This window comes from Lissotriton vulgaris, chromosome 11 (assembly GCF_964263255.1).
Source record: "Lissotriton vulgaris chromosome 11, aLisVul1.2, whole genome shotgun sequence".
In the NCBI taxonomy this organism is placed as follows: domain Eukaryota; kingdom Metazoa; phylum Chordata; class Amphibia; order Caudata; family Salamandridae; genus Lissotriton; species Lissotriton vulgaris.
Genome location: NC_141699.1, coordinates 9,149,396 through 9,161,904, shown reverse-complemented (window position 1 = coordinate 9,161,904; position 12,509 = coordinate 9,149,396). Strand labels below are relative to the sequence as shown.

At 47.6% G+C, this 12,509-nt stretch overlaps 1 protein-coding gene across 2 annotated transcripts in view; it reads right to left on the bottom strand.

Moving 5' to 3' along the window:
- Positions 1–12,509, bottom strand: part of HIRA (histone cell cycle regulator) — a 436,977-nt gene that overhangs the window by 144,307 nt on the left and 280,161 nt on the right. Inside the window, exons 15-16 of one of the 2 annotated variants that reach the window (XM_086942648.1) lie at positions 10,394–10,576; positions 7,368–7,566 (exon numbers count right to left, since the gene is read on the bottom strand). In XM_086942648.1, coding sequence (XP_086798774.1) covers positions 7,368–7,566; positions 10,394–10,576 — 382 coding nt within the window. The remainder of the gene's footprint in view (positions 1–7,367; positions 7,567–10,393; positions 10,577–12,509) is intronic. The other variant, XM_086942649.1, reaches the window with a different exon arrangement.

The window sequence follows — 12,509 nt, the reverse complement described above, 5'->3', positions numbered from 1 at the left end:
TGTACCTTATTCTGGTCCAGTATATATAGAGTCACTTTCTCACACCATGCCACAAATTTGTTCCATCTACAGGCGTATACGGATGTAGTGGAGGAATGCCTGGCAGCCAAGAGGACATCACAGACTTCAGGTGGAAAGTCAAAAGTTGTCAACTGCCGCCTCAATCCGCACGCAAGGAGGTGGAGGCTGGACCGGTTCGGATGAAGAACTGTCCCCTGCTGCTGCGACAGAAGAACCTCTCAAACAGGCAGTCTGATCGGAGGATCAGTGCCATTCTCAGAAGGTCCGAATACCTAATCCGGTGCCCAATCCGGAGCACAAGAATGACTTGAGCTCGGTCATGCTTGATCTTCCTGAGCACTCTGAGCAGAAGTGGTATAGGCGGAAAGGCGTAGAGGAGGCCAAAGCTCAACTCACTGCGAAAAGCATGGCAGAATGAGTGCCGCCTTGGAAACTCCAACGAGCAATACTGCTGACATTGTGTGTTTTCTTCGGAGGCGAACAGATCTAACAAAGGCTCTCTCCACTACTGAAAAAGACCTTGCGCCAACTCTGGATGGAACCGCCATTCGTGATCAAACAGGCACATACTGCTGAGTTTGTCTGCCCTGACGTTCAGAGAACCTGCCAGGTGTTGAATCACCAGGGATGTACCCTGATGTTCCATCCATGTCGGAGGTGGAGAGTCTCCTGACAAAGGGTCCAAGACCCCACTCCCGCCTTGTTTGTTGCAGTACCACATGGCAGTGGTGTTGTCTGTGAACACGTATACCACTTTCCCTTTGAGAGAAGGAATTAATGCTTTCAGGGCCAGTCTTATCACCCGGAGCTCATGAAGGTTGATATGGAGAACCAAACTCCGTCGGACACCAGACGCCTCCGATCTCCGCCTTTCTCAGGTGGCCACCTCATCCCAGAAGTGTCACATCCATCACCACCTTCAGATCTGGTTAGGGGAGGGATCTACCTCTGACCCAACCTTGGTTCGTTAGCCACCTCAGCAGTTGGTGCACAGTTCCTTCTGAGATCTTGACATAGTCGGAAAGATTCCCCAATGATACTTCAGGTCCCATTTCAGAGCACACATATGCCACCTGGCATGATCCACCAGCAGGATGCATGAGGCCATAAGGCCCAGAAGCCTCAGAGTCATCCTCACTGATATCCAGGATGGAGGCTGAAACATCAGTATCATAGCCCAAATATCCCGGACTCGCTGCTGGGAAGGATAGGCCTGAAACTGCACTGTGTACAGACCACCCCAATGAAAGGGAACGTCTGAGAGTGATTCAGGTCTTACTTCGGCTCAATGATAGTGAACCCCAGTGAATGCAAGAGGTCCGCAGTAGTCTGGAAGTGGGAAACAACAGCCTGGGGCGAGCTCGCCTTCAACAGCCAGTCGTAGAGACAGGGGAAGACTGGCACCCCATATCTGTGCACATGAGCTGCGACCACCGGCATCACCTTTGTAAACACCCGAAGGGCACTGGTAAGGCCAAAGGGGATCATGGTAAACTTAAAGTTCTTGTGGCCCACTGTAAACCGTAAGTAATGTCTGTGGGTGGGTAGGACGGGGATATGGAAATAAGCGTCCTGCAAGTCCAAAGTTACCATCCAGTCTCCTGGGTTGAGGGCAGATAGGACATTTTGATCTTCTGCTTTCGGAGGAAGAAGTTGAGGGTCCAGAGGTCTAGGATAAGAAGCAGGCCTCTGTCCTTCTTGGGCACCAGAAAGTAGCGAAGTAGAGAGTTGTCACTTCCTCGCGGAGAAGCGCCTAGTGATCTTCCGACATACGGTCGTAGAAGGGTGCCACTGCGGGAGGGGTAGTATCGAAGAGGAGGGAGTAGCCCCTTTGAACGATCTGCAGAACCCACCAGTCTAAGGTGGTGGATTGCCAGCAGAGGAGATGATGGCTAATCCTGTCTCCGACTGGCTGCTGATGGGCCTGAAACATCAGACTAGGAGGGCTGGGAGATGAGAGAGGGTGCCGGCGGGGGGGTTGGGGGAGGTGGGGGAGGGTGTACTGGCTCGCCCGCTGGCTCCCTGACCCACATCGACGCAGCCACGCAGAACTTGGACAGCTTGCATGGCTTGGTGGCTGGTCTGGTCTGGACAGGATGTGGCTGGGAGCCCCTTAAGTAGCCACGGATGGGACGAAAAGCAGACTGAGGGGGATGGGTGCTAGCTGTGAGGCCCAAGGATCTGGCCGTAGCTCAAGATTCCCTGAAGCGCTCAAGCACAGAGTATGCCTTGTTGCCGAAAAGATGGGTGCCATCAAAGGGCATGTCCATCAAAGTAGACTGAGCATCCCCCGAGAAGTCAGAAGTCCTCAACCAGGCGTAGAGTCGGAGTGCTACAGACGAGGCAAATGTTGGTGTCCAGTCCACAACATAGTGAATTTCATGGCGTCTCTCCCATCAGCAACTGCCTGGGCAAGAACAGCCCGGGCCTCCTCCGGGCACCGAGGCAGCACCTGCGCAATTGTATCCCAGATGGTATGGGAGTATCGGCCCAAGAGGCAGGCGGTACTCACGGACCACAATGCCAAGCAGGAGAAAGAGAACATTCCCTTCCCAAGATAGTCCAGCTTCTTGTACTCCCTATTTGGGGTGCAGCAGGAAACGCGCCTTTTGAAGATGAGGCTTGGACAACCAAGCTCTCAAGGGAGGGATGTTGCGTAAGGAATGCTAGGTTGCCCGGAGCAGGGCAAAGGCAGAGGACGATTGTCCTTTCCACCGGAGCCCCTGTGCTGGGCTTGGACCATGTGACCATAAAGGCATCAGTAAGGGCTTAACTGAAAGGCAAAAGCGGTTCTGAAGTGGAGGTCACAAACTGGAGTACCTCTGTCAGGAGGTTAGTCCTAACTGCCACCTAAGGGAGCTCGAGGCCAAGGACTTCGGGCCCCCCTTCTCACCACCATGACCTAGGAAGCTCACTCCTCCTTAGCTACGGTAAGGGGAGAAAGCAAGCCAAAGTCAGGGGAGGTGTCCAAACCACTGGCCTAACCCAGGTTTCCGCCAGTCCATAGGTTCTTCAAGCTGGTTGGTTAAAGGGTCCAGATGCCCCTACCATTCCTCCTCACCACCTCATGGAATAAAATCAGCACAGGGGATTAACACAGGGACTAAAGTTCCTTCCGGAGTCAGAACAGACGTTGATCAACTTGGGTCCGGCTCCATGTCCACTTCAGGGACGAGCAGGGGTTCAACACCAAACAGGGGCACAGTCGACATAGGGAGCGCCATCACCAGGGCAGACGTCGGAGGAACTTCGAAGTAAGATTGACCAACTTGGTCCGGATCAGATAACAGATCCATGGGGGCCCTCCAGAGTCGTGACAGACGGCGTCAAAGGTTTAGGGCCCCCAACTGACTCTGCAGCTCTATGAGGTACATGGCTTCAGAGGGAGCCCCGAGGATGGATTGTACGAAGCTAGCTCTGTATATACTATACCAAAGTGAGGTATAGTGTGCCCGGAGTCCAGTGAAACCCAAAAGGTAGGCAGAGGTAAAAGTAGATAGACCTTACTCTCTATTTGGGGTAGTGTGGTCCAGCAGTAAGGCAGTATCAGAAGACCGTGTTCAGCGTTTGTTGTACACACTCAGTCAGCAAATGAAGTCACACACTCAAAGACTGAACTTCAGATCAATTGTTTTTGTATAAAAATATTCTTTGAGTTATTTTATTCCTAGAACCAAGCACGCCTGGCACAGGTAAGTGATAAGTACTTTGCAGTAAATATACAGATTGTAACACAGTTTGGATTGCACTTGTAAATGTACTTTATTTTTAACTTACAGTATTGTTTCTGAGAAATGCAATGTTTTGTAAATACAGTACATATACTTTGTATAGGATTTTGAGTATAATTACAGGTAAGTTACTTTGGAGATTACTTTTCTTACACCATGTAGAATACCTGGATCCTACACTGGGACATTTCCTGTAAACAGGTAAGTAAAAATGTTTTTGTTAGTACACCTTTAAAGAATTTCTTTAGGTTTTCAAACTGCCAAGAAAAACAGTCAATGTTATCCTATGGAGGAAAATAGTGTTATCGGTTTTAGGGTAAATATTCAGTAGTGGGAGTTGAGGTTCAGTGGGTAGACTCAGGGGTCCCCCAGGGTCAGAGATGCACTCTTGTTACACCATCAGCGGCACTAGTGTGGCCAGGTGCAAACTGCTGAGGCCCAATGTTATCCAATGGGAGATAAGGGGCCAACGGTTGGTGGATGCAGACGAGCAGGCCACTTGGTTGTTGGAGCAAAGCTCCTGGACTTTAGCTCAGGGCAAATGAGGCGGCCGGGTGCAGGGTGCTATTTCGACGTCAGGCGCCCTGTTTGCAATGGGAAACCTCTGGTTTGCAAAGGCACTGCAGGCTGGGGGACAAAGGTCTTCTGGGAGCGACAGCCACTTCAGGAGGTAAGTTGGGATGTTGGGGTTTGGTTAGGCACCATCGGTTTGGCCACCCTTAGGCCGTGGGGCAGCAGGTACAGGGGTGCCTTTTAGGGTCAGATCTTACCAGATCCGGCAAAGGTTGGGGGGGATTTAGGCTGCAGGCGTTGGCTGGAGGCAGGTCAGGGGTCACCGGATATCAGGTCAGGATTGCCGGGGGGACCTTCTCGTGGAGTTTGCACACTCTAGCTCGGCCCGTCGACGGCGGGTGCAGAGCGGTGTGGATTCGCGGTGTCCAAAGGGAGCCAGAAGTTGGAGATGAACAAATCCGGTGTTCACAGGAGACACAGTCTTTGTAGTTGAAGGCAGGCAGGTCCTCTGGGGTTTTCGAGGTTGCTAGCTGCTGGACACACTGGGATTTCGCAGGAGCAGGTTCGAGGTGGAGACAGGCCGGTAGGGCTGGGGCCAAGTCAGTGGACGTCTTCCTCTTGTCAGCTTCGGCACAGCTGTTCGGTCCTCCTTCTCTTCTTGTAGTTTCTTCTGGTCTGAGGAAGCAAGGTTCAGGGGTGCTCCCAAATACAAGATTTAGTGGCTTTACAGGTAGGTAAAAAGGTTATTTATTTATTTATTGTATTTATGCAATTTTATATAGCGCGGACTTTACCCGAAGGTGTCAGAGCGCTTCACAATAGGAACAGAAAAGATACAAACTGAGAACATTACACGAGCAACAGATTGCAGAGGCATACATTACGTTACATACGGTAAAGTGATAATTGAGAGCAACCAAGAATACATGAGGTAGTAAAAATTGTGAGAAACCAAAAATACATGAGGTAGACAAGGTAATTGTGACACTTGTGAGCAAACAAAATACATGAGGTAGTAAAAATGTGGGCTACCAAAAATACATGAGGTAGTAAAAAGTGCACAGGAAGAAAAAGTGACAAGTGTGCAGGCTACAAGAGAAAATAGAGTATAATTTGTGGTATAATACTGCAATATATGTTACACACTCCACCCCCTATTATGCCACCATCCAGTGGGAAGGGGCATAAGCCTTTCCCTGGTTGGCTGAGTTCCCCCATCTGTAAGATGGGGGGGGGGGGCTGAGAGTTGTGCTTCACCTCGCCTCCCCCACCTGAGGGGTGGAGTTGGCAGAGGTGCACACACCTCTCTTCCTCACTTGTTTTTCCCACTGGTTCTCCTGGGGGGTCAGAACCAATGAACACCAGTTGCTGAAAGCAGCAAGTGGCCTGGGGAAGCTCACAAAGGTAGCAAGCCTTTGAAGCTTCCCCTTTGTGAACCCTGCCCATCCTGGGGGAGGAGGATTGGCAGCTCGTCCCAGGATGTGAATTGTTTCAGGCCCCGAAAGCAGCAAGCTCTCGGCCCAGGGGTCTAGAAACATGTCTGGTTGTGGCAGCTGAAAGCAGCAACTCAGCCTGGACACTAGTGGTAGGTTATTTTTCAGGGGGCATCTATAAGATGCCCTCTGTGTGCATTTTTCATTAAACCCCACACTGGCATCAGTGTGGGTTTAATGTGCTGAGAAGTTTGATAACAAACTTCTCCGTTTTCAGTGTAGCCATTATGGTGCTGTGGAGTTCGTAATGACAAGCTCCCAGCACCATATACTCTTAATGGCAGCACTGCACTTACAATGTCTAAGAATGGACTTAGACACTGTAGGGGTACAGGGCTCATGCGCCTGTACCCTCACCACTGGTATAGTGCACCCACTAGAGGGGTGACTGACCTATACCAGGGCAGTGGGTTGTAGGCATGGAACACAGGGATGTGTGCCATGTCAACTCTTCACTTTGGTCTGCACCAAAACACACAGCCTGCAAAGGCAGTGTGTGAGTGTGAAGGTACATGACCTCTAAGGGTGGCTCAATAAGTACAGCAGCCCTTAGAGACCTTCTCTGGTCACAGTGTCCTGGGTACCTGTGGTACCACTTACCAGGGAATGACCTGTGGCCAGAGATGCCAATCGGGTTTAGGCTTCAATGCATTTTAAAGAAAGAACATAATCCCTGGGTCCTTGGATAGCAGGATCCCAGGGCACACTCAGTCAAAGCACATCAGCAATTCAGCAAAAAAGTGGGGACAACCATGCAAAAGAGGGCACTTTCTCACATGGAGCTTTTGAGCCTTGACGCTCAGAGTTTCGCATCGCGTCGGCAGATGGTCGGGGTGAAATCGAAGAACGCCAATGCTTCTTCGTGTGTCTTCCTGACCTCTCCGACACTTTGTATGCGATGAGGAGTGCGGCATCCGTGACCGTCCTCAGGACCTTCCTCGTGAACGAGGACGAAGTGGAGTCAGGCCTCCATCATCTTTTGGGACCGTTCCCGCAAAGCGTTTGTGTTCGTGGCCCGGCACTCGGAGCATGACTTCGGGTCGTGATCGTACTCCAGGCACAAGAGATGCCATGGCATCCTATGATATGAGGAGCAAGGCTTGAAGCCGGTCATTCGCTGGGACATCCTCAAAGCACCAGGAGTCCATCACTCAAAAAAAGTCGACAAAAGTCGTAAAAATGCCAGACCTCTCTGGATCTGCGCTAAGGCTGGCGCGTAAAAAGAAAAGAACTGACATCAGCCTGCATGGGCAGCGTCAATATAGGTCTTGCAACATCATCCCGGTGCCCACGACCAAGACAACAGACGTGGAGCCGAATGATCCCACTGACTGACGCACAAATGTACTGCTATTGAAAAATCTCCAGTTCCAGACTGACGCCTGGGGGGAATTCTAAAGGTAAGGAATCTACAACTAGTAGTCTTCATCAGATCAGTAGGTCACCTGTGAAACTACTTCAGTACTATCTTGAACAGTGCTCTGTATTATAAAACCCATTGTACTTTATTAAACTGAAGAGCGATTTATTTGATGGAGAAATTATGTGTTGAAACCACGAGGAAGGTAAACAATGCCTCACACATTGTGCCACACAGAGCCATCCGCACCTGAACAGAAATGGACAAAGGCACCAGTCTATTGTCTTTCCGTGGCCGGCCTTTTTTCCTCTTCTCCACAGACTCCGCATCTGCCTCAGACTTGCGTTTGGAAAGTGGCTTAGCAGCAGGGATCTTCTCCTCGCTGTCACTGCTGCTCTCCACCACATCTCGGGGCTTCGCCTCTTTCAGCGCGCTTTGATCTTTTAATCTGGTAAGAGAAGTGAAAAATATATCCAGGTTAGTTAGCACCATTCAAAGTCTTGCAATAAAGTTCTAGGTATGTCAGTTTATAAACAAGCCCAGTGATCCTATTCCTAATTAAAGGCTCACAAAGAAAAAACAGAGCCATGAAACTTTACTCTTGGAAATAAAAGGTATTAAAGATTGTGAACACCAACAAACTGCTCACTCCCAGACAGCATCCAAAGAACTGAGTATGTCAAAAATAAATAAGAAACAACCAATTAACAATATGATAGCAGCTCAATATTGGCTCATATGCTGCGAGAATTACAATTTGAAGCCTGGAACAGCTATGATGCTGGCAAGGAATCACTTGGGGTAGGAGGCTGGTGAGGGAAGTTGGAATTATAAGGCATGGACAAACTAGGTTTATGTTTCACATAATTTGCTTAGTATCAAATATGTTATGAAACCTCTTCCCCTGGCTTAAGTGCTTAAAAGTCTAGGACGAAAGTGAACTTTAAATTACAAACATATCTATCACTTGTGACAAATCCCATACAAGTTTTGTGATAAATCCCATACAAGTTTTATACTATCTGAAACAAGCCAAGCCTATTCAACCCAGCTTGTTTTTTAGGCCTGCCCTATGTACTAAAAAAATCAGAGGGTCCGCTGCTCTGTGATTTTGCCAGACGTTTAACAATAGGCCCCAGGGTTCATGGTAACAAGGTGGATAGTAACTCATTGAACCTATGCTTCTTGCGAGGACATTTCTCATTAAAGTCGGGCTCTGTACAAGAAGCAGCATTTGTAGGCCAACGCTCTATACCCCGGGACAGCAAGCTTGAAACTAAACGGAAATAAGCTTCAGCTGCTGAATATCCAGCATCCCATTTTTTTTTTTAAAGTGTGAAAATTACCAAGATCAAAACCCTATCAACTAAACAATGACTCCACATTAATGGTGTCGCTGGTCTTTAGATTCCTGGGGCTATATTCCGTAAAATGGCACAAGGCCACTGTTGATGCTACATCCAATGCAAAACGTGGTGGTACCATAACAAATACAATGCGCTCTTCCCAGTGCAGGGATGAATTTGCTCCTATTAATTCATGGAGTGTAGCGTTAAAAGATGAACCAGCAGTTTGAATAGCTGGTCCACGTTTTAATGCATAGGTAAACAGGCACAGTTTTTATGAGCAGTCAGGGATCCACTCACAGTTGGATGCAGGCAAGCAGCGAGGGAGGGCATGCATCTGTGAGACTGTGCTGGTGTTCCTTTCCAAGTGGGTGCAAAACAGCAGTGAGGGAATGTACAAAAGTTGTTAACCTTAGGTAAAGATGTTTCTTGTGGATACTTTTCACCTGCAGATTACTCACCTCGTAAATTAATACCTACACAACAAACCCCAGTAGGAGGGTCTGCGAATCAGCACAAGCAAGGGTTGTGTTTTACAGACTATAACAAAGGAAAACTCTAGCACTTACTCCAGATACCAAATAGTTATTTTATTATGGAGACAGAGGTGTTACTGTTCCAACACCCATTGAGTGACTAGGGGCCCATATAATGGTGGTGGTTGAGACTGCCCGCTGCCAGGGGTATTGGTGGCATTGGAGATGCCCACTGAACCCAATGTCTTGATGCGTTCATACTGAGAAATTGACTTCGGGGTTACAACCTGACTCTGAATTTAACAGGCAATATTCTGGACCCAGATAGGCTAGCACAATGGTTTGAGTGGTTTTTGGAATTAGGATGACCACTCCAGCCAAAAGAACTTGGCCACTCTTTAGGGGGTGTGAAAGCAAACTACCTTTGACCGTCATTTTGCTTGTAGCTGCTTTCCAAGTTTCCAAAATGAACAGCACTCAGTTTATCTCCTATGCACGCCCTGAACCAACAGAAAACCCATACATGTCTGGCACCACCACACTCAGGGGACCAAGCAGAAAAAAAGATTACGGTAAAGTCATGGCTGGGAAATGTTCTTGTTCAAGGGAGCCTTGTAGGGAATTATAAAGTATTGAAAACATTTGTTCCTGAAGAGAATTACAATGTTTGGAAACATCATCTTCAGAGTGCTCTACTGGCCAGCCGGTCAGGGCAAGGGAGGTCCGGCTTGCACCAACAAATTCTTTAGGCCATACTGAATTAGAAAATTTATAGATTTATGCTTGCCTGAGTTTGATATCTGTCATATAATAAAAAGTGACTCCACCACAATTTTTGTGATCTGCTTGAATATTAATTACATAATTGATTATGCAGTCTACATTACGTAGGAAAACCTACATAAATTTTGGATTGCAAAACTCCAGACATTTAGTGGAACATCTCATTGGTTACCATTCCAGGCTGTATCCTTGTCCGTTTGAAAAATGCATCAAAATATTGAGCAATTTTTTTTACAAAATATTAAAATATCTCTAAATTTGTCATTATATCTTCGGGCCACAAACAAATATTGATGCAATGTTTGCACCAATACATAGCCTGAAATGTGCAGAAAAACAACATATAGTTTGTAGAAGTGATCAAAGAGACCAAATAGGGACAGGTGGTAGGAAAACATTATGACATTTTGTGTTTTTAAAAAAATCTCTGGCACAGAGGTGTGCAAACACCCAGCAGTGAAAGGGTTAATAAGCGAATTCAATTCTTGGGTTCATAAACAGTTAAAAAAAAAAAAACCTAAAAAAAACAGGATAGTCTTCTGAAATTATTGAGCATCGATGAAGTGAATTCTTCTGCTTTTACGCTCATGTTCTTTCAACATTTGTATGTACTTTAATGCTATATCTATTAAATAACTAAAACAACTGAATGACTGTTGGCAGTTCTCACCTGCTCACTGATCCATACCTGTCCATAGCAGCCGGGCTTATGTGAATGATACCAGAAGTCCCTGAGGTGGCTTTAGAGCGCTCCGTGAATCGTGAATCAAGTGCTTTCATCGGCTCAATTTTGGCTGAGGATGTTAAAAGGGAAGATGGTGCAATAGGGACGGTCGCTGAGGTAGTGTTTGTGCTGTAGAAAAACAAAAGCAAGATAGAGGGAGTCACAGTGAAAGTAAACATTGAGGGGGATGACATCAAAAACAGTGCTGAACAGATGAGATAAATTATTCTGCCTGATACTTTTAATGAACAAACAGACATCCCAAACACCGCACCACTGGCAAGACATTCACCACTCATACTTTAAAAAAAAAATTCACCCTGGTGGTCTTGTGGGCTTCATGCCACCTCACAGGCAGACTAAGGCATTTACCTAGGATCTGCTCAGCCCAGTGCAGGGGGAAGCAGAAAGATCATCAGTCCATCATGGAAAAAAACAAGAAACAGAATGGAGTGTGGGTCTTGACAACTTTGGCATTGAGCTCACCCTCCATTTCCAGGCAACCAAGAGTCTATCTTGGGTATGTACCCCTTCTTGGCCAATCAATATGTAAACCTATGCCCAAAGAAATCAAATGAGGATGGCTGCAGCATTCAGGCTCTGGGTTTCGGGGACAGAAAGACTGTCTTTGGCTACAGTGTGGGTGCAGATTGATGGCAGGATAGACTGACTACCCACCAGTTCCTTTGATTATTTTTGTTTATATTTGCGTTGGTGTCAAGTGTTCTTTCTACCCTCAATGGGGTCCTGGTCTGGTGGAGATAGGGTAAGCCTGATGTCACGAGGGGCTCTGTTCCCAACCCATTCCTTTTTTGTTTCCATGCTATTTTAAAGGGGACAGGGGCCACATGGCCCACAACTTTACCTGAACCTCATTAGGCCCTTGGGGTCCCATCCACCAGGGCCTCAAGTACTTTAAAAAGGAGGGCGGCACGTAGCCCCCCTCACTGAGACCATTTATGCCCTGGGGACCACTATCCCCAGGGCCCCTTTTCAAAGGGAAGGGGGCTGTGTGACTGGGCTTCCCGGGACAGAGTATGTGAGCCGGCCTGAGAATGGAGTCCCCGGAGCCATTAATGGCTCATGGATGATGGGCTGTGCGATCTCCCTCCTGTTTTGTAATTTTAGTGGCACTGGGGGATGGGAGTCCTGAGAGATCACAGCAAAAATAGCTCAAGTTTTTCGCATTTTGTTCAGGGCTGGGCGCTGGTTGCTTTAAGTCCCCCGCATGGGGCCCAGGGAGGGAGGGTGGAATATGCTACTTACCAGTATGCATCTGTTCTTGGCATGCAGGGCTGCTGACATTCATATCTGTGCATAGATCGCCGCCTAGTGTTGGGTCCGGATGATTGCACATTGTTGTCCTGGAAGAGTCTTCGAAGTATCACGAGATAGGTGGCTCCTCCTTCGGACTACAGTGCGCATGGGCATCCTCTCCATCCTCAGATTGTTTTCGCCATTGTGGCAGAGATGGAGTATAGTACAGTAAGAGATGTCCATGCAAAGAGTGAATGCTGCAGCTGCGACAGGCACCGGGGAGGTGGGTGGGCGATATGAATGTCAGCAGCCCTACATGCCAAGAACAGATGCATACTGGTAAGTAGCATATTCCGTTCGAGGCATGTGGGCTGCTGAATTCATATCTGTGCATAGAATGTATAGCAGTATCTCCCTTAGCGGTGGCTACCTGTTTCAGCTGCAGCAGTCTGAAAAAGAGTTTTGAGAACAGCCTGTCCTACAGCAGCTTGCTGTTTTGAATGTACATCTACACAATAGTGTTTTGTAAATGTATGTGTTGTTGTCCATGTGGCTGCTTTACAAATTTTGTGTAAAGGAATATTACCCAGGAAAGCCATGGATGCCCCTAGCTTGCATGTGGAATGCGCCCTCTTAGGAACTGTTAAGGTGCGTTTTGCTTTTAATTAACATATTTGGATGCACTTAACGATCCATCTGGCTATACCGGATTTTGAAATAGGGTTGCCTTTGTGTTGTGGTGAGAAAGCAACAAACAACTGTTTTGTTTTTCGAAATGCCTTAGTTCTGTCTATATAGTATAGCA